The sequence below is a fragment of the Monodon monoceros genome, unplaced genomic scaffold (assembly GCF_005190385.1).
Source record: "Monodon monoceros isolate NGI ecotype Baffin Bay Population unplaced genomic scaffold, NGI_Narwhal_1 Super_Scaffold_18, whole genome shotgun sequence".
Classification (NCBI taxonomy): domain Eukaryota; kingdom Metazoa; phylum Chordata; class Mammalia; order Artiodactyla; family Monodontidae; genus Monodon; species Monodon monoceros.
The window spans coordinates 16,469,542-16,497,288 of record NW_021703774.1 but is presented as its reverse complement, the minus strand read 5'-3'; the positions used below and the strand labels follow the sequence as shown (position 1 = coordinate 16,497,288).

General features: G+C 44.7%; 1 protein-coding gene across 3 annotated transcripts in view; it reads right to left on the bottom strand.

The window, feature by feature from the left end:
- Positions 1-27,747, bottom strand: part of TGFB2 (transforming growth factor beta 2) — an 80,923-nt gene that overhangs the window by 16,848 nt on the left and 36,328 nt on the right. For all 3 annotated transcript variants that reach the window (XM_029230949.1, XM_029230951.1, XM_029230950.1), the window contains one exon: positions 12,001-12,164. In XM_029230949.1, the coding sequence (XP_029086782.1) occupies positions 12,001-12,164 (164 nt within the window). The remainder of the gene's footprint in view (positions 1-12,000; positions 12,165-27,747) is intronic.

Sequence of the window (27,747 nt, the reverse complement as noted above, 5' to 3'; positions counted from 1 at the left end):
ATTAACTCTTTCTCGTTACAGTACAACGTTATGTACATTGGTATGTTTCTGTATTACACAGATCCATGTGCAGTAAAAGTACGGCATACAGAGGTCTTTAATGACCTTTATGGAAATGACACCAGCAAGCTACATGCACACACACACACACACACACACACACACACACACACACAGGAAAGCCTCTCCTCTGTGATGAAAACACCTCATAATTCTCTATTTTTTCCTTCACTTTTTTCATTCTCCACACACGGGCCTTTGTGCTGACTGCACATGTGCATAAACAAGCAAATGCATCTCTACAGGTCTGAGGGATGAAGGAGTCCTTTGTGTAAACGGAAGTCTCTGTGATGCTGCAGCTCGACCTCATTCACAAGAGCATCAGATATAAATCACACAGCAGAGTAAACGATTCAACCAGACACAAGTCACATCTGCACAGGCAAGGAAAGAGGCATGTGCCATACATCTAAAGTAATGAATCTAAAAAAATAAAGAGCATGGTTTTCCTACTGTGTTTATGGGTTACCCAAGAGTATCAGTTTCATTACTGTATTTTATATATATGTATGTATTTTTCCTACATGGTTATTATTCACTTAACCAGAAGTAGCTCTGAATAAGTAACAGAAAATGGGTAGCTATCAACATTTCTTTCTTCATTAATAGCTACAGAGGTATCTTTAAAACAAATCTAGCAGAATTTCCAAATCCAAATAATTGATGTTTCTCAAGAGTCCCCTGATGATGTTACACGCTTATTTCCACAATGTTCCTTGTACTTAACTCTTTTTAAAAAAATTTTTATTGGGGTCTAGTTGATTTATAATGTGTTAGTTGCAGGTGTACGACAAAGTGATGCAGTTATAAATATATACATTCCTTGTACTTAAATCTTATTTTGAAATGTTTCTTCAATGTATTCAAAGACATTTATTGAACATCATTTATGCACCAGGTGCTGTTCAGGGAGATTATCTCTAGAGGTGGAGACAAGACCATAAACAAGATGAAGGTGGAGAAGATCAAGTATAGCATGTGACAAGAGTATGGAGGAGAAATGTGGAGAACAGGGACGGGAAGTGTTGGGAAGAGGGACCCTGAGATGTCAGACAGGTTGGCTAGGAAGGTATCTGGGCAGGTGACATTCGAGGAAAGATTTGAAGGAATGAACAGAGGGAGCCTTCTGGAAAATGCCACAGAGCACTGCAGGCAGAGGGAACAGCAGCCACAGGCTTTAGGAGGGGGTGAGCCCAGGGTGTCTGAGGAACAGCAAAGAGGTCAGGATGGGGGAGCCCCCTGAGTGGGGGAAGTCACGGCTGGCGGGGGCGAGTGAGCCATAGGCCAGGGAAAGCCTAAGGCACAAGAAGGCCTTTAGCTCCTACGCGGAGTGAGGTAAGAAGCCACGACAGGGCTCTGACCAGGGGATTTGGATCAGACCAACCTCTCGGCAGAGATTGCCCTCACCGCTGTGTTGCAAACAGCCTTGAAGGTAGCCAGGTGCAAACAGCGAGATGAGGCCACTGCAAAAGCCCAAGCAAGAGACAAGAACCCCTGGGACCAGGGTAGTAGCAGCAGAGATGTGAGAAGTGGTTGGATTTTGGTTCCATCTTTTAAAAACTGCCATTAAATAGGAAAATCAACTTAATTACTTTTTATGTTCCTCTTATTTAGAACTTTGGCAGTTTTAAAAAGCCAATAGTACCTTTCAAAAAATCCAGATTTGTCCCCGTTGAAGGAATTCTCAATTATGTATTTGTAGGCTGTGAACACAGTTCTAGAACCCAAAGTTCCCCCCAAAATATTCTGATTACTCTTGCTATCAGGAAATAAACACATATCCTCCCTTGGAACAACTTTTGCCCTGGTGGAGTTATAGCAAAGTTGACAGACATTTACAAGATGGAAATAGAACTACTGAAATCAATCCAGGAAGCAGGTATCAAGCCTAGTCGTGTGGTGGTGAGGCAGGCAGAGGTAGTTATGGGGCCAGGGATGAGGTAAAAAGACATCCCCACTGGGGTCAGTCACTCTGTAATGGTTTCTTCAAAAAGAAAAGCAAGACACATCACAGCCCCCAACTCATCGCAGCTGCCCTTGGAGTTTTTATAAAGCAAAGACCCAGAACGCTAACACCACGGCTGTTCCCATAATCCTGCTCTGCTCCACTGATCCCCGGAAATGGGTCAGATGACACCTCATCCAATCAGAGATGAATGACATCATCCAAGCAGAGACAACTGACATCATCATGGAGTAGTTTTACCATCACAAACCCCCTCTAGGGGAAGTATAAACCATGTTCTACATGACCAGCAAAACCCTGGTGAAAATAATCCACTCCTGACTCAGCCAACGTGCCAGACACTTTACAGCTGTGTTCTCCTCACAGCAACTCATTAGACAAGAACTGTCAACCTCCAGTGGATGAAGAAAATCTGAGGCTCAGAGAGATGAGTGATTTGTAAGACCAGAAAGCTACTAAATAAAAAAGGTGAAAGGTGAACGCAGGGCTGACTGGCTGCAATGTTCCTCTTCGTTCCTACCCAGAGCTACTCACCAGCAATTGAACGAGACCACCACACGCAGAGTGAGTTAAAAATCTTATCTAAGGAAGTCCTGAAGCTAAGTTCTGGGGCAGCCACTGCAAACCCAAGACCCGCAGCACTAGGGGCTAAGGTGAGTTTTCATTCCTAAGAGATTTGGAGCAGATCGTAAATTTAAGAGATTGTTTCTGATAAAAGTTCTAAGTCAGTGCTTTGGAAACAATAATAATCATAATAATAGTAACCGCTGAGTGGACTAATATTGCACGAGGAGTTTCCATGCTTTCTCTCCATGCCTTACAAAATCCTTGCCAAGTAGGTGCTTTTATCCACATTTTACTGATACAGAAATCATCTCGGTGATGTGACTTCCTTAGACTCCCCAGGGGGGAAAGCCACACCTGGAACTCACACTAGCCCAACTCCAAACCCTGGACTCCTCCTACCAGTAGGGCAAAGCAGCCAACAGCATGGCCTTTGGGGCCAGACTGCCTGCGTTAGAATCCTGGCTCTGCCTCTTCCAAGTCGTGTGGCCTGGGCAAGTTTCTCAACCTCTCTGTGCCTCAGTTTCCTCATCTGTAAAATGAAGATAGTAATAGTAACCACCTCATAAGGTTATTATAAGGATTAAATGAATCAATCTTTATAACGCAATTAAAATAGTGCCCAGCAGACAGTAAGCACTGCATGGGTTAGCAATAATTCTCAACACGGTTACTGAGCCACACTATGCAAAAGAACAGAGATGGGCTTCCCTGGTGGCGCAGTGGTTGAGAGTCCGCCTGCCGATGCAGGGGACACGGGTTCGTGCCCGGGTCCGGGAAGATCCCACATGCCTCAGAGCGGCTGGGCCCGTGAGCCATGGCCGCTGGGCCTGCGCATCCGGAGCCTGTGCTCCGCAACGGGAGAGGTCACAGCAGTGAGAGGCCCGTGTACCGCAAAAAAAAAAAAAAGAACAGAGAATTATTAGTTACCATTGCACGATTATTAACAGTTATTTGAATACAGTGGGGAAGGACTACTGTTCACACCATTTTTGGGGTCCTGTCTGCTCACAGTGTTCACAGGCTTTGGGTAACGTCATAACCTAATGCAAATGATAACCATCCAATTTTCCTTACGAGGTGAGCATGTCATTCGATCAGTTTGCAAAAACCTGAGATATTAATAGCCTTGTACAAACAAAGTGTTTATTATACCTCACGGCTTTTTTTAAAGTGGGTTACTATACCTCGTGTGTCTCCAACGTGGCGCCAGAGTTAGGATCAGTATTAAGGGGATTGTACGTTGTAAAATTCTGGACAACAGGAGCTCAGTATAAATTTTTTTTTTCAGTAGCACTTTTTGCAAGTCAAATTTAACAGACAGTCGGGTTTCTTGGCTGACCTCTTTATATTTTACACACCCTTGGGCAATATGAGAAATGAAAGCTGAACTCTGTGTGTGTGCACGCGTGCGCGTGTACAATGGCACATATACGCATGTGCATGCACACGTGTTTGGGATTAGGAAAAGGTTAATTTTCATTAACCCCACTAGTGCTGTGGTCCTTGCAGTGACAGGAACCTCACCCTTCATTTTGCAGCTTTAGAGTCCCTTAAAAAGCAGGCCAGGGCTTCTCTGGTGGCGCAGTGGTTAAGAATCCGCAGGGGACACGGGTTCGAGCCCTGGTCTGGGGAGATCCCACATGCCGCGGAGCAACTAAGCCCGCGAGCCACAACTACTGAGCCCACGAGCCACAGCTACTGAATCCCGTGCGCCTAGAGCCCATGCTCCGCAAGAGAAGCCACTGCAATGAGAAGCCCACCTACCTCAACAAAGAGTAGCCCCCGCTCACTGCAACTAGAGAAAGCCGTGCACAGCAACAGAGACCCAGGCCAAGGCCATCTACCTTGAATTATCACTGTAAAGCCTTAGGGATGCGCATCGTTTAAAATCTTTCGGAGCGATGAGATACAATGTCCATTAAAAGTAGCTGGGGATTCGCTCCTCCCCACTACAATCTTTGTTTACTTATTTCGCTCCGTAAACATCAATTCACTCTTTCACCCTCAAATCTGAAAAGTCATTTCATATGGACTATACAGCTTGAAGCCAAAGATAAATGGATATAAATGACTTAGGATTTAGCCGCTGTTTTGTATAGCCTTGCAAGGGATCTCTAAAGATGAGATTTCATCACATTTGACAAACCCATTACTGTACAAATGCAAATCCAACTAGGCATTAAAATCCAAGGATTGGGAATTTCCTGGTGGTCCAGTGGTTAGGACTCCGCATTTCCATGGCAGGGGCACGCGTTTGATCCCTGGTCGGGGAACTAAGATCCCGCAGGTTGCACAGCACAGCCAAAATAAGTAAATAATAAATAATCAATCTCAAGGATTAAAGAAAGAGGTCAGAAAAAGCAGGAGGACAGATTTTATTTTACTTTTGTTCATCACAAGTCTGATAGAGTATTCTGTAGAGGGGGGAGTTCCTTTGTTAAGGCAAAGGTGACTTCAACTGAAGCTGGACGTCCTACCTCTACAAAAATAAACACCACCATTGCCCCTCTTAAAGCCATGGTCGGGAAATCTAAGGTGCCTTGGAAATCCACAGAGCTTGTTTCATCCCAGCACGTTTATCTTCTACTGATTAATAGGCAACTACCAGCAGACTGTATTCTACCAGGATCTGACACCAACATTTGTGGCCTCACACCAGCCCCATGTGAGAAGGTGACATTTTTCTCTTGATGTATGATGTAGAAGGTATGAACCCAGTATATCGCATTGCCTCCCAGGGAGTTATTTTGCATGGTTTTTTTTAGTGGTCTCAAGCTAATAAATTAATCGAATGATAACCTGGCAACTGACTTTGGCAGGTAATTCTGTAGAGAGCTCTTCCTCTTGGGGGAATCAAAGACTTAGAAGTCAAAATCTAAGAGATGACGAGGAAGGAAGGGAATTAACCTAGGTTGACTGCCAACTCTCCATCCGACAGTTATATACACTGTTTTATTTCACCCTTACAATAAACAGCAAGTGAATTGGAATTATTAAAAAAAAAAAAACTTGGATCACAACGCCCATACCAGTGAACACTACACCAGGCTGTCTCATTAAGGGTGACTAGTGAACGAGTGAATAAAAGAAAATACTGCGCATAGTAATTAACCAAACCTGCTCCTGTCTCAATCTGATGCATTCAGATATTCCTGTGATAAATATTGTTGGGCTCAAAGAAATCTCTTGAGTCAGGCACACGGTGTATTGGAATTATCTGCCGTCTACCCAAGGAGACCAAACAAGACGGCAGACTGCCCTCAAATTCTCACAGCTCCCTTTCTGGAAGGAATGAGTTCTGAGGCATTCCTCTGGATTCTCCAAATTTTGTTCTAGGAGTCCCTTGGGTATATCTCTATTAGTGGAAAGACGGTACCGTTGGGACACTATTTACACATCTGTTCCTTCACCAGGCCCTGAGCAACTGGAAGGCAGAGTCTGAGTCTGATTTATCTCTAGATGGCTGGCACCAGTTCTGGTGCCAACGCTAGGAGGTGCCCACTTGGAGTTTGCTCACTACGACGCCATACAGTGGGTTAGTGTGGCAGATTAAAGATGGCTGCGACTTCTTTGACACTCCTCCCATCAAGAGTTGGGGTCTATTTCCTTTCCCTTTGAATCCGGGCTGGGCTGTAGGTCATTTGATCTATAGAATAAGGTGAAAATGATGCTCTGCTAGTTCTGGGCCTTGTTTTTAAGCGGATTGGCAGCTTCCGCCTTGGACACTTGGCCCCTTGAGACTCATGTAAAAAGCCTGACTACTCTTCTGGGAAGACTGCGTGGATACATCCTGAAACGATTTAGAGAGGAGGAGGGGTTCAGTCATCCTATCCAAGCTCCAAGCTTATGAGCAAACTCATCACAGATCCTCCAGACCAGACCAGCTGCTACCTGAATACCATCAAGTGACCCCAGTCAAAGTCACATGGAGCAGAACAGCCCAGCCAAGTCTCGCCCAAGCTTCTGACCCTTAAAAGTCAATAAAATAATTGATATTTGAGGCGATGAAATTTAGGGGTAGTTTGTTATACAGTGACTAGATCATCGAACCATTACAAAGGTACATCCTAGAGGTGGTAAAGTTTTAAATGAACAGTAAATAGACCCACAGACAGAGAAAACAAATTTTTGGTTACCAAAGGGGAAAGGCAGCAGGGGAGGAATAAATCAGGAGTTTGGGATTAACACATACACACTACTATATATAAAATAGATAACCAACAGGCACCTACTGTATAGCACAGGGAACTATACTTGATATTTTGTAATAAGCTATAAGGGAAAAGAGTCTGAAAAAGTATATATATATAAAGTATATATATATATATATATATATATATATATATATATATATAAGTATATATAACTGAATCACTTTGCTGTATACCAGAAACTAACACAACATTGTAAATCAACTATACTTCAATTAAAAAAAAAAAGAATTGGGAAATAAGCGTGAAAAGGGTGTAAGTTGGTGAGAGGAAGCTAGAAATAGCTGGGATTTCCAAGGCCCTCTGAGGTCAGCACCCCTAAACATAAGTAGTTTTTGGTGGTCTCACACGGCCACGAGGTCATGGGCACCCTTACGTAAGTTATTAATTTCTTGGTGCTTCATTTCTTTGCTTGTGAAATTGGGGGCTTAGCCCCCTCCAAGATGGCAGATACCCTTGCTCTTGTTGGTGATATTCAATTGAAGAAGATTCCCCTCTCCTATTTTTTTTCCCTCTATAACTCTGGGCATGATTTTAATCATAAAAACAAGCACAACTTAATCAGAGAAAGATGGATTCCATCTTCCCAATGTGCTGAGAGCTCTACTAAATATTAGTAGGTTCAAAAGCATTCCCAGAGCACTGGAGCTTTATCGGAGCATATTTCAATAAAGGCTGCCTTTGTCATAAATCTCTAAAAATATGGTAAGGGTCACTCCTATTTGGAAAAATTTTCAGTTTTCCTCTTTTTTGCCCTCTTTCCCTTCATATCAGAAGGCTTTATCCCTTTCGTATTCCCTCTGATACTGGTGTACATCTGAAGTCATACTATGATCACAACAGTATATGCTCTTCAGAGCCTGCTCACATAACAGAAGTCAGAGGTAGCAGGAGGACAGTGCGGTTTTATATTACCACCATTCATCACAGCTCTGACAGACGATTCTGTAGAGGGGAGAAGAGTGAGAGTCGCCTTGCCAAACTAAACATGATTTCCACAGAAGCTCGGGTATCCTGACTCTCCCAGGCAGGGAGAAATCAACAGATCCACAGCCCTGGACAAAACTAACTCGGAACTCACTCCTGGAAATGCTATATTAGGTCTTTCTAGCCTGGGATTCGGACTCTAGAAAGAGGACCCATATACATTATAGGGGACAGAATGACCCCCAAAACTTGGGATATGCCTTAAATCTGTGATTCCCAATGGAGAATGGAGAATGATCATATCTGGATCATGAGGAGAGCTTTTCAAAACCACGTCTGTCCAGAGGCAAATCTTTTCCTCTCCAGGGAGAATCAGAAGCTTCAGGAAAGGGACTGTGGACAGGCCTTGTAGAAGCTCCCCCAGGGCATTCAGAGGTGGGGAAGCACCTCCTGCACCCACATGTGAGCTCGCGCACGCGCGCGCACACGCACACACACTCCCCCTGCTTAAAACCGATGCCCTGAGGAATCCTAATAAATTATCCATACAATCATCTAAACACCCTGAAAACCTATTCCTAGTCATCCTATCTCTCTTCCTCTAGGAAGTAGATTGTCAACCCTGTGGCCAGTAATACAGTAGTCAAAGGGAACCTAGAAACTTCAGAGGCTTTGTTCTTCTGAATAGTTGAGCTCTCCACATAGCTACAGGTCTGCCCATTTAAGCACTGAGTATTTTATTTTTCAAAATAGCATTTCAGCAATTTTGCCTAGAAAAGCCTCTAGTACCTTACGGCACGTGTTCAGTTACCTGAATATAATTTAGCCTCACCTGCATAATTGAAAGCCGTTACTGTAAGCGTCAATTTCTGTCCTGAGACTTGAAGAGGGAGTTTATCACTGAAGGCCACAAAGAGTTCCAAATGCATGGAAGGCAAGTGGCAAGTTGGAGAAGAACAAGCCAAAGATGGGACTCCAAATAAAAAGGCCACCAGCAGATGTCAGAATCCAGATAGGGTGCCACAGAGATAAAGACTGGGTTAACCACAAACAGGATAAGGTTTAGGAAAATTGTCCATACAGGCACTGCATTCTATGACTTGATCGTCTGGGCTGGCATTACTGGGGTGTACAGGCAAACATCTCAAGTCTAAAGGGTCATCTCCTCCTGTCAGAGTGTCTTCCCCCAGCACTCCTTCTAATCCAGTGCTTCGAATTTCTTGTGGTCCCAGAGAGGACCAAAGGCTGCCTTTCCCGTGAGTCAGCTGTGTGTGTGTGTGTGTGCGCTGTGTCTTCTGTGAGGGTGCTCAGGGATCTCTCTGACTTACTACCTGGACTTTGGCTGTGTTTCAGGAGGTTAGATTGCTGCATAGCTGAGCTCCAGATAGATAAGGAGATGTTATTCTTCCTTATTTTCCTCTAAAACTACCTCCTTCCTGGGTCTCGTGTTCAGTGTCACTGAACAAGCCCAAGGTCATGTTCTCCATACAATGAGCTTCTGTTTTGGGCTGTATCTTTTCCAATTGTGGGGCTTTAATTGGAGCAGAGCCTGCTGCTTGTGTCATGGGGTGGCCAGTGCTGCAATAACCTCTGGGAGGGTACACAGCCACTGAGGACCTCACTGAGGTCCTCTAAATTACCAGCCTCCAGGGACAGATCCCCTCCCGGGGATGAGATGGCCTCTGGGAGGAAGACAAGCTATCAGTAACCCGCTATCAGAGGCCACTCCTCGGAGCAAGGTCAGAAGCCAAAGAATAACGGTGACTTAGCAGCTTACGTTACAGGCAACAAAATCTAACAGACCTTGCCTTCAATTAACTGAAGTCGCGTAATTGAAACAGGGCCAGAGAGAACAATCTATCTGCACAGAGAGGCATGGACGAGAGACTTAATTGAAAGAGAAGAAAAAAGAGGACAGGCAGTCATGTTGTTGTTTTTATTTTTCCAATCACCTTGCAATATCTCTGGCTACCTTTGATCAAGCTGCTTTTTTCAGAGAACTCCGTCTTTGCTTTCCCTCCTAATACCACTCCACCCTCTGGCCGGCCTAGTTTCTCTTATTTTTCTTCTATTCTGGCTGATATTGAGGCAAAGAGGTAGGGAAGGTTTTGCTACAAACAGCAAATGCGGTGAAGAGTGAGTGCTTGAGAATCAGAGCTGGACCTGGATCCCAGCCCCGCCTCCTCCTGGCTGTGTGACCCTGGCCAAGTGATTTAATTTCTCTGTGACTCAGCATCTTTCTCTGTAAAAAGGAGAAAGAATCCAGCAGAAGAAAGAATATTTGAAATGAGTGAAGGTGGTCTAAAAGTACGAACTTCCAGTTGTAAGATGAATAAGTTCTGGGGATGTAATGTACAATATGGTGACGATAGTCTGTAATAGTGTATTAAATATTTGAAATAAGAGAGTAAATCTTAAAAGTTCTTACCACAAAGGGGAAAAAAAATGTGACTATGTGAAGTGGTACATGTTAACTAAACCTATTGTGGTGATCATTTTGCAATATATACATATATCGAAATATTATTCAAGGTTGTACACCTTGAACTAATACAATGTTATACGTCTGTTATATGTCAATAAATGAAAAAAAAGATACTTCATCATGCAAACTTCACAGGAAAGCTGTGGATACAAATGGAGGCAATACTTATAAAGGGCTTAACAGAGGGGCTGGTACACAGAAAGCCGACCCTGTCTGATACTCTTAGAACGCGCATTAAGATTTTAAGGTCTCCACGGAGAGGTCCCTGAGGATCTAAGTAAGAACTACTTTTCATGAACACACATGTAAACTGGTACTTGAAAACTGTTTTAACAACTTCAGACTCATTCTCAGAGATTCCATGTACAATGCTTATTTGTGTGGGAATTTTTCCATTTTCCCAATAAATGCAAAGAAAAGTCTTATCCAGATTACCAAAACTTCCAAATGTTTACAATCCAGGACAATTAGAGGTCTCCACATGCAGATGTCATTCCCTTCATTCCCTCAAGGAAGCACGCTTTTTAGTCATATTGTCTCACATGCCTCCTCCTTAACATTGGGGTTCTCGGGTCTGTTCTTATTCAGTCTCCCTCTACATATCTTCCCTGGAGGGCAACACTCCTCACCTCCTGGCACTGAGTACCATCTCTTTGGTACCCTCAACAGGCCCCTTCAAAGGACACCCTGTTTTGGTACAAGTGGCTCCTTCTGTGAAGAATGACCATCCCTCATCCTGTTTTAACAGATGCTTCTTGAGGCCCCACCCAAACGTCAAGTCCCTGGTGAAATCTTCCCAACTCTGCCCTCTACAGACACTGTTCATATGACACTATGACATATTCACTATGACCTGATCTGACTCCCTTGCCCAACTCAGGGCTTTCAGAGCAGTGCTTTCATGTGTATCAGATCCCCTAAAGATCTTGATAAAAATCTAGATTCTGATCTACATTCCGTGCATTCTGATTTGGTAAGTCTGGGCTGGGGCCTGAGATTCTGCATTTCTCCCAGCTCCTAGGTAATGCTGATGCTACTGCCCGGTAACCCACGTGAGTAATAAGCTGTTAAGAACATCTCTCACATCTCAGTAACTTGGTATCTTCACCACCACCGTCATCGTCATCATTGTCTCATCACCACCATCATCATATCATCCTCATTATCTTTTGACACAACTGCCTAGCAACCTGTACTTAGGGAGATGAGATGCCAGGGCTGCCTGAAATCGTGGCGGACAGTGGTGAACAGAGGATGTGCATCTGGTGTGGGATGGACTAGAAAGTGCGGGTAGAATCAGAGAGGAAGAGGAGGCAGGATGAGGTTAGTGAAGAGACAGGAGGTAGCAAAGAGAGGAAGAAAAGAGAGTGAAAAAGATGGAGAGAGAGACAACAGGAAGGAAGTGACGAGGGAAGAAAAGGAGAAAGGGATGGCCATCAAATGAGAAAAGAAAGGTAGCTGACTTCCCTCCTTGGGGTGGGACTGGTCCTACATCATCTGACTTTACAGAGTAGGGGGTGGACTTCTGGACTTGAGCCCTCCCGAGGGTGGGCACTCTAGCCATTCATGCCCAGAGCTTCCCCCCTTCACTCTAAATGTTCTGCCTTCCTGAGCAAGTGAGGAATGAAGTGTCACTGTGAGAGGAATAATAAATGAGGGTCTATGTCATGATTATGCGTGTAGAAAACGGCGTATCTCAGTTCAGAAAATCTCAGTCTGTAGGAAGTCCTTTATCCTAAGACTTCAAACTGATTGTCCATTCAAACAACCCAAACAAAAGTTACCTGATACAGTTCGATCCGTTGTTCAGGCACTCTGGCTTTCGGGTTCTGTAAACGAAAGACTCTGAACTCTGCCTTCACCAAATTGGAAGCATTCTTCTCCATGGCGGAGACGTCAAATCGGACAATCCTGAAGTAGGGTCTGTAGAAAGTGGGCGGGATGGCATCTGTAAAAAGTTAGGGCAATCATTCAAAATGATAAAAATCCATGGTTCTCTCACAAAAGACCACACAGCATGAGATAGTCTTAAGAAACCATACGGGAAATATCTACAGAATGATTTCGTTTCCAATGGCCAATTTAATATCGTTAACAATTGAACCAGAAAAAAAAAAAAAACCATCTGCATTTGGTTACAGGAGCAGCCTATTAATAGGGATTAACAAACCACTTCCAACTCCATTTGAGGCTATAAAGTTAACCCTCTCCTTTGAAAGCTGACAGAGTGGTGGAAAACCCTAGATGGTTATGAATTGGAACAAGTTCATGACAGTGGATGCCTGGAGAGAGCCGTCGGGCTTGCGTACACCCTCATCAGTTGTGCCAGGAAAAGAGCTCCTAATGGCAAGCAGTTTGCCCATGTATTTTTTTTCCTTGAAATTTTGGCACTCAAACACTCTGCTCTCTCCAGCTTCATGGACTGCATCTTTTTTGGCTTTGATAATTTGGTCTTTCACACACATAGGACCAAATACACCCTCTAGACAAGTTAGGGTGAGGACATTTGAATAAAAATACACAGATACTGGCTATACCAGGCCAGTCTTAAAATTCTTTATTCAGCATAAATGTCCATTGGTGGGAGGGAATCCTAGCTAATGAAGAGGAAGAAAATCAACCCAAATGCCTTCTGTTCTGAGTCACAAAAGATACAGAGATGCAGAAAGCCCACAGCAATTTCAAGTTCATGGGCTGCTAGAATTTTGCTGTTATTTTGTAGTAACCTGTCATTGCCTTTGAGTATGCAACTTGAGGTTACCCCCAAACCAAAGCAAGTCCAAATTCTATCCCCATACTTCATATACAACACCGATTTATTAAGCACCTACACTGGGCAGGCCACCTGTTACAGGTACATTCCTACAGTATACGTAGAATACGTATATTTCTACAATACTCTTCCAAAATCTCCTGCAAACTTACTTTCATTATTCTGGAATGTTCCATCCAACTCTGGTGGCTCCATGATTTTCTACCCCTTCCTCAATTATGTCACTTCATTGCAACATAATCATTCATTTTTTTATGGTTTCTTACAAATGTTTTTATTACTTCATTATTATGTTTGCTTATTTTGTTTCCCCATGAAATCTCAAGAATCTTGAGGACTAACCATATTTTCCAGGTCTTTCTTTTTCCCCGTCTACCTAGGACAGGGCTCTGCACACGTGGAGTTCACCAAATACCCACTGTTTACGAAGTTGGTCATCAACAGGAGTCTTGAAAGACTCAGGCATCTGGCTATTGGCAAGACTAGCTTCTTATTAAACAAGTGAACCATGCTGCTGATGTTAAAATAGAAATAAATACCTTTTGTGATTTCCTGGGAAATCCATGCCCTGACAATTACACTGAAAAAAAAAAAATGCTAGGAACACACCAACATTTCCTCATCTTAAGAGCTCTGAACTTTTTTCCCTCATAGAGGCTTTTCTCCATCCCTTTCCCATGTCCTGTGGCTGCTGGAAAGCAGCTCATGGGGAAGTGGTGAATTTCAAACCATGCCCTGCTCGATGACTGCTTCACAAAGGACTGTGTGAATTGAAGCTTTGTAGCTCAGAAGCCTCAGAAACAAAAACAAACAAGCACGCAAACAAAACCCCCCAAATCTAAAGCACCCCACGTTTCAGAGAAAAGAAGGTATTCATGCGGACACAGGGATGGCCCTCTGCATCACTACCGTGAAATACTCGGTGGACAGTTTCAGGCGGACAAGACAAAAACATTCACCCGGCCAGAAAGGTTTGGGGAGCCCCCTAGCTTAGCAATTTGCAAAGGTAGCTGCAAGGACAAACTGACCTTTCCCTCCGCTGGAACGTGCCCAGCCCAGGTGATTGGACAGGCTTGTCCCATCCTGATCAGCTCAGCTGAAAACAGTCTGGGGGCCCAGGTAGAGAGGCCTGGGGAGGGCTGGGGCCAGGCCTCCTGGCTTCACACACTCTCCAGTTTGGCCAGAACCTTCCACAGGCCTAGTGGCTGCATTCAAGTTCGCATGGCCTCCCCATTAGACAGCAGGAGCTTCAAACATGCTTTGAAAGAGCATCCTGAAAGCGCAAAGCTGCTTCAGTGCATTTCCTGTCATTAGCAAGAGTAAACATCTCATTGGTTTTCTCCCTCTTACTGGAACCCCCTTCAGGCCTGTGTTACTTCCACAGACACCCATCATTGACACCCGCCAACCCCAACCTTATCCCTCCATCAAGTTTGTAAATAAGTGCTCTTGAGATTTATTTTTATTCTCTTTTGTGTTTATTAAACTTTGAACAATTTTTTTCCCTTTCTGGTCCTCTGCCCATAAACACACTTTCTTTTTATGGCCGCTTTGGACCAGGAGGTCAATTTTGTTTCTCCTTCTTCTAAGCAAATCATCCAATGATCCTGTCCTAGGCTTTCGAGCTTTGAAGGGGTGTTTGCAAATATTTACAGGAATTGCTTGATAGTTAAGTAGGTTGTTCTGCTCTGCTCCCTATACCCTGGCAAACAGCCCTCCTCCCCTCTGGCCATTATAACCATTTTGGCTGCTTCAACTGCCTAATAATACAAAGCCACAGTTTTGGTTCTTGCTTTATAAGTCGAAGCAGTTAACACAGGAGGTGAAATGGCAGCTGAACATTCTCCAGCAGCACGTCGGCTTTGGTCTTGTGACCACAGTGAAGGGACCGGGCCAGCAGGACACGGCAGCTTTTCTCACACCCCTGCTCCAGCACCCGAGAATGGGAGCTCACTGGATAAAGACTGGTAACTAAAGAACTGACTACCACTGCTAAGGGTCAGCCCCAGCTGTCCCTGGCTGCCCTCTGCTACGGGTCACCAGTCCCATGCCTGGCTGAGGAACTTGAGCGACTTGCCAAATATCCTTACATTTGGGGGAAAAACTAAAAATCACAGCAAAGTGCTGGGGCCTAGCCTGTGACCCTGCCCTTACCTCATAAAGGCTTTTGGACGCCTGGTGCAAAGAGCTCAACGCGGCCCCTCTACACCCAGCCTGGATGCTGAGGCTCGTTTCCTGGGCTCGGAGTGGCTGGGTAGGTAGTTAATGGCTTGGGCAGCCCTAATCCACCCATCCAGCCTTGGAGGGATGTAGCTTTTTTCTCCACCTTCTCCAAGAACTCATTTCCCCCTTTGGAATGGGACATGTCTCTAGAGGCCTCTGGAATTCCGATCCAGTTCCTACCCCATTGCCAGGTAGTCGGGGACTTGTGCTTGACCTTTGCTAACTTGCCCACGCTATCCTAGTTTTTTTTTTTTTTTGCGGTGCGCGGGCGTCTCACTGCTGTGGCCTCTCCCGTTGCGGAGCACAGGCTCCGGACGCGCAGGCTCAGCGGCCATGGCTCACGGGCCCAGCTGCTCCGCGGCATGTGGGATCTTCCCGGACCGGGGCACGAACCCGTGTCCCCTGCATCGGCAGGCGGACTCTCAACCACTGCGCCACCAGGGAAGCCCTCTTCCAAATTATTGATTAGCCCATTTGTAAATCATCTTCTCCTTGTGTTAGCACCCTGCGGTCAGGAATCTTCACTTAGAGTTCTTTGGTTCCCCATGGCCCAGGGATGGCTTCATGGGCATGTGACCAGGGTGGTGGTACCGGGTCCCAAGCTCAGAAAAGCCTCACACTGGAGTTTGATGCTCTGTGGTCACCATCTTGAGACCCTTAATCATTTCACCTTTGAATTTACGCTTCGTAACGTGAAGTCTGATGGGACAACGGAGCACGTGCAGGGGCATGAGGCCTCACTCATGTGCTGGGCCACCCTCCCGTCACCTCCAGGCCTCCCCGGGATTGGCACTCAGCCCCCTGCCCCTCGCGCCCAGGACAGCCAGCATCAGACACCCACACCTGAACATCTCCGGGCAGGGCATGGGGGCGGCTGTTTGAGCTGAGGCTGGCAGCATATTCAGAGGCAGCCCAGTGGGAGAAAGTAGCTAGTCCTTCCACAGCCACATACAGTTATAGGATCCGAATGCAGTGGGACCTTTAAGGCCATTTGAATTTTAACCCCAAATCAAAAAGTCGTAGCTATGGGGCAACAGGGACATCAGTGGGCTTTTCTGAACCTGTTTCTTCCTCTATATAAGGAAGTAAATAATTTCCTATCTCATATGTATTGACTCAGGCTGTCAGTTCACACAAGCGAGCAGACAGAACATTCAAGCACTGGGTCTCGCACAAATTTCCCCTCAAAAACGTCCCTTCCTATCCCCCTTTCCATCCTGCAACAGAGATGCTAACTGGTTCTTGGGCCTTCCTTGAATGTCCCACCGAGAGAGAACACTCTCTTACCACCTAACTTAATTAGAAGAGAAGGGACAGAAGTAGCTAAGTGTCCTGGGACAGTTTATAAATCACTCGGAACAAAAACCAAAGAAAGGTCTTACAACATCACCGATATGTGAGGAGCTCTGACAGAAAGTGTAGATTTGGAGCCTGAAAGAAATACCCCAAGGATATCCAGAGCTCAGCCTTTAGGGAGGCAAGGCTTCGATCGTCTATCCTGAATCTGGTAGCAGGTTGAGCTAGATGGCCACCCAGCTCACTTGCAGCTCTGCCATTTCATCATTCTCATTTTGATATTCTCCACGGATGGAGCCTCCAAAAAGTATTTTTTCTCCCCTAAATTTTACATTAGATGACTGTCCCTCACCACCTGCTTTAGAGTCACATGGGGGGCTTATGAATATGCTTATTACCTGCCTATCCCAGACCTACCGTGTGAATCCAGGTGATTCTGTTTTACATCCAGATTTGATAACATCTGCCCTAGACAATGTCTAACCATAATGAACTTGGCCAGGCTTCCCTTCGCTTCAGTGTTATGAACTGGTTAGGGACGAATAAAATATGTCTATCCCACCATCCCCTCCCTAAAAAAGAATGGCCTGGTCTCACTGCAGCCTCAGAATTTACTTCACAATCGCCTCCCATTTTCTAATAGTTTTATATGCTTCATGTCTGCTAAGAAGGTGTTTTTAATCCCCATTTCACAGATTCAGAAATCAAGAGCAAGGAGAGTGAAATAAGTCCTGGCTAAGGGCAAGGTGAAGCTGGCCTGTCATCAAAAGCCCTGGCTTTTCACCACAATATCCTGCCCTCCATGCAAAAGAGTTCCCTGAGTCGAAGACATGAATCCCACCCAAGGCAGAAAGACCAACACCCTCACTGGAGCACTGTTGCAAAAACGGGCACAAAGAAGTAGCTCCTGCATAACTAGAGATCTGTTAGACCTTGCAGTAAAGCTCCAGAAACTTTCATGCAAGGCCCAGTATTTTCACTGATACTCCTTAAAAGAATGGCTCTGGTTTGGAGATCTGGGGCTTGTTCATGTGGAAGTTCCCCGCAAGAGGCACTTTGCTAATACTAGGACTGCCCAGGATCATCTGGACGCCCATACAAGATGTGCCTGGTGCCTCTATCCTCAGTAGCATCCACTGGCTCTCATCCCCAAGCTCCTCAAACAAACAGAACAAACTCTTCATTCCCCTTTCCAGAAATGACCGCACTTTCCCTACAGCTCTGTAGTAATTGGCGTGGACTTTTGACAGTGCTTAACGGGTGTAGTGGCCCCTCATTCCTGACATCCCCGGCTTTGAGGGAAGTAGTTTGGGGTTCATTAGACATTCCTCACAGAGCAGCAAGAAAGCAACCCCGCCACACGACTGGAGGGCAAGAAACGAGCTGCTATTTGTATGTGTGCGGACACAGCCAGCGAGAAACCAAGACAATTGTGTTTGGGGGTTTTCTCAAATTTGTCTTGGCACACGGGAGATAGATTTGATTTCACTACCACATCCCAAACACTGCTGACATTCAAGTCACAGCAATTTAACACAAAGTGACTGAGGAATAAACAGTGCATCACCAATGGTCTCTGATGTTCTCCCTGGCCATCCCTCCTATTAAATGTAACCCAGCACCGGAGCGTCTGTGATGGAAAGTGGGTGCCTCCGAGCAGGGGACAGACCTAACGTGCTGCTGGCAGTTGGGAACCACTGTGTCAGCATCAGCTTATGTGACTTGGCCTTCATCGAACTGCTATTTGAGTCTGTGCACACTGTCAGCAGGACCGTTTGGGCCCCTTCTTACACAAAACCAAAAAACAAAAATGTAAAATCAGTGATGCTGGCCCACAGTGGTTGGTTTTCTTGAGCTATGACAGACACGGTGTTTCTAGTGTCTACTCCAAAGTTTCCATCACCTTCATAAAAACCCCACTTACGTGGAGACACCTATTTTGTTTTGATTCTTCTGTTTCTCATTGTGCTCAGGACTGTGTATGGAGGGGGCACGTGGACTCACTTTTGCGGGCAGGTGGACCACGAATGGGACATATTCCTTTGGAATGACGTCACAGTGGAAGGCTGTCCTCTTGGTTGGCGTAGGTGATTGAAGCCACTCTTCTCCGCTATTGTCTCATTCTTTAAAGCACATACAACTCTCTTGGTTTTTTTTTTTCCTCTCTCTCTCCTTATTTTCTCTCCTTCCTTTTCTCCATTTTCTTTCTCTCTTTTCTTACTTCTCTTCAATCTGTGCTTCTTTTTCTCTAAAAAAAAGGGGGGAGGGGCGCTCCCCTTGTGGTGCAGTGGTTAAGGATCCGCCTGTCAATGCAGGGGACATGGGTTCAAGCCCTGGTCCGGGAAGATCCCACATGCCACGGAGCAACTAAGCCTGTGCACCGCAACTGCTGAGCCTACGCTCTAGAGCCCACGAGCCACAACTACTGAGCCTTCGAGCCACAACTACTGAGCCCATGAGCCACAACTACTGAAGCCTGCACACCTAGAGCCTGTGCTCCACAACAAGAGAAGCCACCACAATGAGAAGCCCGCGCACCACGAGGAAGAGTAGCCCCTGCTCGCCACAACTAGAGAAAGCCCGCACGCAGCAACAAAGACCCAACACAGCCAAAAATAAATAAATAAAATAAATAATTTTTTTTTACATGTTAAAAAAAAGGGGGAAGGGGCAAAATCACCATGATTTTGGTCCACTAATGGCCTTTAAAGAGGCCAATGACCTCATGACATATTTATCCACACAGCTATTCTAGAACCCAGCAATGGCTCCCAACAAGGCCAACAGAAAGAAGGCAATATGCACCGATTCCACTAACAAGTTAAACTTGGAAATGTAGGATCTCGCCCTTAATCTCTTAATGGATGAGAAGCACCCTTTATTTTTAATCTCTTTCTACAGATTGAGAAACTAGTAAAATCTTGCCAGACTTACACCAAACATTGCCAAAATAAAGATGGAAATGTACCCTCTCGGACATTCTCGCTCACCGCTGCAGAGAGCCTTCTCAGCCCAGAACAGACAAATTTCAACATTCCCCTTTCCAGAAACTACTGCATGTTCCCTGCAGCTCCATGACGATTGGTGTGGACTGTCTGACATGCCTTAATGGGTGTAGCGGCTCCTTATTAGCCTGAAAATCTTTCTCTAAGCTCTCTAAAATTATAGCAGTGAGGCACATAATGGTTATTGCGTGTCTTGTACCGGGAGCTCGTCTCTATGCTGTCTGTAAGCTTCTTGCTTGTGGCCTAACTTCTTTGTCAGGCAATCGCCTAATTACTTTGAGGCACTGTGCTGCTTTCCTGCTCTGCCCTGGAGCTCAGCGAATAAGCAACAGGGCACACCCTGCTAGGATTGCAAAGCTATTTACCAACTTCACCAAGTGGGACAGGCTACTATTGCTAATGTATTAAATTCATGACTTGGGAGTGAGTAAAGGTGAAGCGGAAGAGATGGTCTGGATTATCTAGTTTGAAAAGGAAAGCAAATACAGCTAACGTTCATTCTCTCTGAAACTCTTCATTGCACTTAGAAATGAGAACACATAAAGGGTTTGCTCGGCGCCTCAATGTTACTGGTATCGAATTCCTCTTACTGCAGTTTTCTCTACAAGACAAGACAAGACAGTCTCTCCCAAAACTCCTTCAGTGACGGAGAACTCAGACTTAGGCAGATGACCTACTGCAGTCTCTGACAGCTCCGACTGTACAGAGTTCTTCCCTATCTTGGGCTGAGATCTGCTTACCTACAAGGTCTGCCCACTGGGTCTGGTCCTGCCACATAAGATGATTTAGCCCCTTTCCACCTGACCCTACTCAGAAATTGTGAAGCCAAATCTCATGTCTCCCTGCCCCCATCTCTTTTCTTTTCTAAGCAAACTTTCCTATTTCCTTTTCTTATTTTTCGTGAGAGCCTTTTACCTTGGTGGATGGTCTCCTCTTTGCTCCAATTTTAAAATCAGACCCTTAAATCTGAACATAATTCTCAAGGCAGAAAACAGTAGAACTATCACCTTCCTAATTGTGGAACTTATACTTTTATTAATACATCCCAACTGTGAATGATTCTCATTCATTCTCATTCTCTCTCTCCCTCCCAACTGCCCCCCCCCCCCATTCTCTCTCTCTTTTTAACCTTTGTACTCGAATCATATTTTCTATGTGTTTTGAATGCATAATAAATGAGAAGTCTCGGGTCTTTTCCACACAGCCTGTTTTACAGATGTCATTATCTTATGTTTTACACCCTGAGGCTTTTTCGTGTGCAAATTTTACAATATACCCCGATCCAATATGTACTTATTTCATTTGACTCCTCTTTTCAAATATGCTGAGATGGATCTGATGTCTGATTTGGTGAACCCGAGTGTTCATTTCTTAAATAACATTGCAGAGGGCAGAGTCTGAAAATCAGTAATGTTCTTTATGCTGAATGCCAGTCCTGAACCCCAGCTAGAAAGATGGTAGGGAGTAAGAATTGCTTGAAAGGAATTTTTAGTTATCAGATATCTTTATTAGCATTTCAGTAGATGGTCATTCAGTACCTTAAAAAGAATACTAGAGTTTCAAAAGATGGTGCTTTCTTAGGGTTAGTAGATGTATTCATTAAGGGTGTGGACTCTTCCTCCATCCTGTTTGTACTGGCAACACAGCTATGGGCAATTAAGATATGGGAACATACAGGAATTATAGGAATCCAGATGAACTGTGGCATGACCGAGTTCTGGAATGGAGCCACAGGTGTTATGCTTGTTTTAAGAATTCATGTTTATTTGGGTGCTAAGCAGCTTTCTGTTCAAGGTCGGGACACCACTTGTGAGAGGAGAAAAAACAGTCTTTAAAGTAAGAATCTCCACGGCAAAACTAGACCACAGCTAAGTACTTTGAAATGTTTGAGTGTATCTTATTTTTATTTAATTATCTGAGAGCAAGCCCTACCCTTTAGTTTGAATCTCATGACTTTGGTGTATAACGTGTACAAAATTTTCCTCTGCTCTTAGGGCCACTGGGAGAGAAAACTGACTAAATCATAGCAGCCAGGACATCCAAAGAGTGAGTCCAACTGGTCCCAAGTTACTTGACACCCCAGCAAAGGAAGAGGCACTGTCATTTTTGAAAATGGAAGGAAAATTCTTAAGGCAAAAAAAAAAAAAAAAGAGTTTCTCCTCTTTGGGGAAGCTTCAGCTCTGTCTTACAGCTCTCTCTCTATTATCTTTTGAAGGCTTCAGAAGCCTGAGTGGCAGGGGTCAAAATTCTGGTGCTTTCTGAAGCTTTCTCCACTCTCTTTTCTCACTGGCGGTTGTGTAGATGGCACAGGACAAATGCCTTTATTTAGTTACAAGCCAATGGCTCTCCTACGCTTCTTAAAAAGCATTTACTAAGTCCCCTTTAAACAAGAGCTCTTTGAATAAGCCAGTACTTCTTAAATATGTTAGGGTGAAAGCAAATAGAACTCCCAGGGCACCATAGTGATATATACACACATGCATAACCAGAATTTAAAAAGCAGCAAACTAAGGTAGAGAGATGGAACCTTTCTACAACACCAGTGTGGTGTTTACCTGCATGTACTCGGGGAATACTGCAGGTATGCCCCAAAATCAGGGGAATAACTTTCACCAGGTTGGGGTGCGTCTGTTATGTCCTTGACACACCATATTCCGTTTCTTGTCACATTACATTGGTTTCATTAGACTGTTTTTAAAGCCTAGACAACAATCAGAAAGATTTCCCCATGTCAGAAAAGTGGGAAAATAGTTCCATAATCTCATCTGAATAAATTAATTGAGCTTTTGCGTGTGCAAGGGAAGGAAGGTTACCAATGAAGAACACTGTACAACAGAGCACCCATGAGACACGGTCCTGAGGACAGTTGCTGCCAGAGGAGGTTTGACAAGGGAAACTCGGTAACTCCTCTCAATTCCTTCAAGGGCTCTTAGACACCCCAAGAATTCTCCTTAGCAGGGAGCAAGTCCTGTGGCTGCCTGGCTATAGCACTGGACTGGAGATCCCTGAGGGCCAGGGAGAGATCTGTGCACATCTATTTCACCCATCAGAGAGCTCCTTTTTAGACCCTCCTAACCAGGCCACCCATTGGACCGACACTTGTAGGAGCGACCCTGGGAACACTGGCTCTATATTGGAGAGAGAAGCCTTTGTAAGTCTCACAAGTACAGGGGCCGAATCATTCATCTTCTCTCTCCCCAAGGCCTCCTAGTACATAGTAAGTGCTCAATAACTATCACAAAGGAAAAGAAGATTAATTCTTTTCTCAAACAGCTGAATCTTATGATGAGAACCAGTGTAAATCACAAGCCCTGACGTCTTCCTAGGATCTTAATGCCTCACAATGTACTTTCACATACATTACTTCATCTGAGCCTGGTAACACCTAGGTAGTGTTATCTCCATTCTACTGTGGAGGGAACCGTAGTTCAGAAGCCAAATGGTTTTATTTAAGTGAGTCTGGGGACTTCTTAGCGCTAACCTCTGACACCAGGCTCGGGACCTACCCTTCCTGTAAGATATAAAGCAGCTGACAGAGCAGGCAGCACGATCTCTTAGACTGTGCATTCGCAAGTGAAGGCTGGGAAGACCAATTCTGAGACCTTCGTGGGATTCCGACTTGAAGAGATACAGCAATGCTAAAATAAACGCTCTGTCTTTTCCACTGGCTCTGATGCTCTGGTGAGAGCGGTTTTCATTGTTATTGTGAATAGCTATTCTAGTGCCAAGGGCAGAAGCATCTTCCTCTAAATGCCCAGCAGCCTGAGAGGGACGGCGCCTAGAAGGGACCGAGATGGAGAAGTGATTTATGCTCAGGCAGCTACCTTGGCAATCACGACATTCAGTGACCTTCCCTGGAACTGGTACTTTGGGAATGACGCCAAGAGAGATTCAAGAGAGAAGGAGGGAGCAGATTCCCCCATGTTTCAGCGGGAGATTAAGCTGTCTTCAGGCCATCTCTTTTTTCCACGGTGGGTAAGGGGGAGACTGGACCACAGGCAGCCACAGCAGTGGGTATAAGAAAGACTCAGAGGGACTCCCCTGGCAGTCAAGTGGTTAGGACTCCATGTTTCCACTGCAGGGGGGCAGGGGTTCGATCCCTGGTCGGGGAACTAAGATCCCAGAAGCCGCGTGGCTCAGCCAAAGATAAAAATTACAAAAGCAATTAAAAAAAAAAAAAGAAGAAGAAAGACTCAGATGTTTTTTGACCATCAGCCTCGATGACAAAATCACTTTTTGGTGTATAAAGCGAGTCCACAATTGCCCAGAAGTTTACTGCACTTTTAAAATTTTCCCTCTGGGGCTTCCCTGGTGGCGCGGTGATTGAGAGTCCACCTGCCGATGCAGGGGACACAGGTTCGTGCCCCGGTCCGGGAAGATCCCACACGCCGCGGAGCAGCTGGGCCCGTGAGCCATGGCCGCTGAGCCTGCGCGTCTGGAGCCTGTGCTCCGCAACGGGAGAGGCCACAGCAGTGAGAGGCTCGCGTACAGCAAAGAAAAAAAGAAATTTCCTTCTGGATGTAGGGGATCAGCTGTGACCTCTCCTCCCTCAAGATGGCTTCACAGAAGTCATTTTGCCTTGAACAGGCAATCAGTGCAGCCCAAACACAGATGGACTTTTACAAACGCCAGCTGATCCCTCTGCTTCCTTTTTTATTTTGAAACCAACTGATTATACATTAATTACTCCTTGTTCATTGTAAGAAGGGAGCTGAGGGGCCCTCAGAGGCAAATACGCATTCTCCATAGCTCTACTATAACCATACACACGTCTAAGCTCACGTCCACGGCTCTGTGGGCGCCTGGGATCCTCTGACTACAGCTTCTAACCTTGCAGAGGACAGAAACGTGGTCTTGCTCTTGGTGGGCCTCCCAGGCTGCTTTGTTTCCACAAAGGGTAACACTGATGGGGAGAATGACGGGGGTTGGTGGTGCACATACAGACACAAGAACTTCACAGCATGTTCAGCAACATAAAATATCCCAGAGAAGGATCCAAGAATCCTAAAAGCATTTTACGAGTCTAATATATAGAGAGACAACACAGAGTCAGTCCTATTTCCCCAGCCTACAATCAAACCAGCTTTTCTCGTAAGTCTAGTGTGAACGAAGGGAAGCAAAAAGTGCAGGTGGCAACAGGTCTTGGGTGGTGGCCATTTGGACTGTGGAGGGATTTAAAAGGTACAATATGGATCTATTTCTGCTCTGCAAATAAGTTCATCTGTACCACTTTTCTAGATTCCACATAGAAGTGATAATATACGATGTTTGTCTTTCTCTTTCTGACTTACTTCACTCTGTATGACAAGCTTTAGGTCCATCCACGTCTCTGCCAATAGCATTATTTCATTCCTTTTTATGGCTGAGTAATATTCCATTGTATATATGTACCACATCTTCGTTATCCATTCCTCTGTTGATGGACATTTAGGTTGCTTCCATGTCCTGGCTATTGTAAATAGTGCTGCAATGAACATCGGGGTGCATGCATCCTTTTGAATTATGGTTTTCTCCAGATATACGCCCAGGAGTGGGATTGCTGGGTCATACGGTAGCTCTATTTTTAGTTTTTTAAGGAACCTCCATACTGCTCTCCATAGTGGCTTCACCAACTTACATTCCCACCAACAGTGTAGGAGGGTTCCCTTTTCTCCACACACTCTCCAGCATTTATTGTTTGTAGATTTTTTCATGATGGCCATTCTGACCAGCGTAAGGTGATACCTCACTGCAGTTTTGATTTGCAAAAGGAGCAGGTATATGTATCTGTATAACTGATTCACTTTGCTATACAGCACAAACTAATACAACATTGTAAAGCAACTATAATCAAAAAAAAATTAGAAGATTAAAAGGCAAAAAATAAAAAATAAAATAAAATGCACAATATGGGAGGGGCTTGTCAGATGTGAGCCTGAAGACGGCAGGGCGGTACGATCTCTTGGTACATCTCACTATGGGGCATCAGCAACCTCTCCAGGACTCAGTTTCCTCGTGTCTAAAAGGGTGCTGGGCTTGGACTAGACTCTAAGGCTGGGAGAGTCACTGGCTACTCCCGAGGTTACGGGGATTCAAGATTAAAAAGCTTGGCCTGCCCTTTCTAGCAACACAGACACCGTGGTACGAAGCAAGCCCACTTTTATTCTCAGCCATCCTTTTCTCTCTCGTAAACTCTAACTTAGCTGTGAAAAGTCTTGATAATTTTCAAATAAAGAGACAACTTCAAGACATATCTTGCTTTGGCCCCTTTGACCCCAACCTACATTTCTAGCTTCACGGGCACGTGACCATCTCTGCTGCCGTGTCCCCTCCCCCCACACTGGACTCTGCCCAAAGCCCTAAATGCACCATATGACTTCCAATCTCCAAACATGCTAAGTGCTGACATACCACCACGCCCATGCCACGTGAATCCTTCACCTAGAAACCGCTTCTTTACATTTGGCAAATTCTACTCATTCTTGAAGGTCCAGCCCAGTTTCCCCTCTTATCAGAAGAATTTCCAGCTCTTCCAGAGCAGAAGCAATCTCTCCCTTCTTTGGGCCGGACAGCACTTAGCCTATTGTATCATAGCTCTCTCTTTAGATGTTTACCTGACAGATGACAGCATGAGAGCAAGGACTCAGATTCATTTACCTTTAATGTGTGATAATACCAACTCTTGCCTCTAAGAATCGCTATAAGGGTTAACTAAGGCAATGACTATGAACACAGTGAGTGCTCAAGAAATGTAAGCTTATATTATTAACAGACCACTGAGAGTAAAAGACGAAAGGCTGCACCCTACTCTCAGAGCCCCATGCCAGGAAGACTCTCCTAACCAGGAACAAAGAAAAGGTCACATATGTCCAAACAGCAGGGGTACCTGAAACCCTGTGGATGGCAGGACTTTTCTCTGCCTTTAAGAGAATGCTATTTGCAGCAACACGAACAGACCTAGAGATTATCATACTAAGTGAAGGAAAACAGACAAAGACGAACATCATATGATATCCCTTATATGTGGAATCTAAAAAAAATGATACAAATGAACTTATTTACAAAACAGAAACAGACTCACAGACTTCGAACACAAACTTAAGGTTATCAAAGGGGAAAGGTGGTCAGAGAGGGATAAATTAGGAGTTTGGGATTAACATATGCACACTAACTATATATAAAATAGATAATCAACAAGGACCTATTGTAGAGCACAGGGAACTCTACTCAATATTCTGTAATAACCTATATGGGAAAAGAATCTGAAAAAGAATGGATATATGTATATATAATATAACTGAATCGTTTTGCTAGCACATGTTGCTAGCACAACATGGTAAATCAACTCTACTCCAATATAAACTAAAAATTAAATTAAATTTTAAAAAATAAAATAAAATTGCAACACATTCCTGCCCTCCTACCCCCCACCCCCCCCCAAAAAAAGCCTGCACCTACTCTCAGAGTCGTATGCCAGGAAGACGCTCCTAACCAGGAACAAAAAAAACGTCACATACGTCAAAATTGCAGCAGTATCTGAAACTCTGTGGATGGAAGACGTTTTCTCTGCCTTTACAGAGTCAAACAAACCAGCACAGTACTTGGCTGTGCCTCTGCTCCTCAGTTTATAACTATTAATATCAGGAACCTATGGGCACACGTGAGCCCAATTCAACAGGACACGTCTTAGAAAACCACTCTGGGGTCACTAGATTTGTAGACCCATTGGCTCACTCACATAAAACCAGGTGTAAAAGGAGACTTCAAGTGATTTTACTATTAAAAGTACCCACATTTACAGGCAATTTACAACACACTTTCTTGGATATAATCTCATTTTTAACCTTAATGGCATCTCATGTATATGCTCTTGTACAATTGCTGTCTTATTGACAGTGTCTGCTATGAGCTAGATAATTCCCACCGCCCACCACTTGTTGTACACATGAACAGACTGAGGTTTAGAGCAGGCAAGTCACTCGTGTGTGCAGCTAGAACAGAGAAGTGGCTGGAAATCGCAAATCAAGTCTATATGGCCCCAAGTCCACAATCTTTCTACTGCTCCATGGCCCCTCTCTTCCCAATAAAGGCTCCTTCTGAAGTTCTTCAAGGACCAGCGGGTGGAAAGTTCCAGAAGAACAGCCAAAGCTCAGTAAATGATGAGCCTTCTAAGTGTCAGAACCATACACAAAAGGAGTCAGGAACTTTCCCGGCAACAGCCAGAATCTCAGGACAAGATTCAAGGAGAGATAACA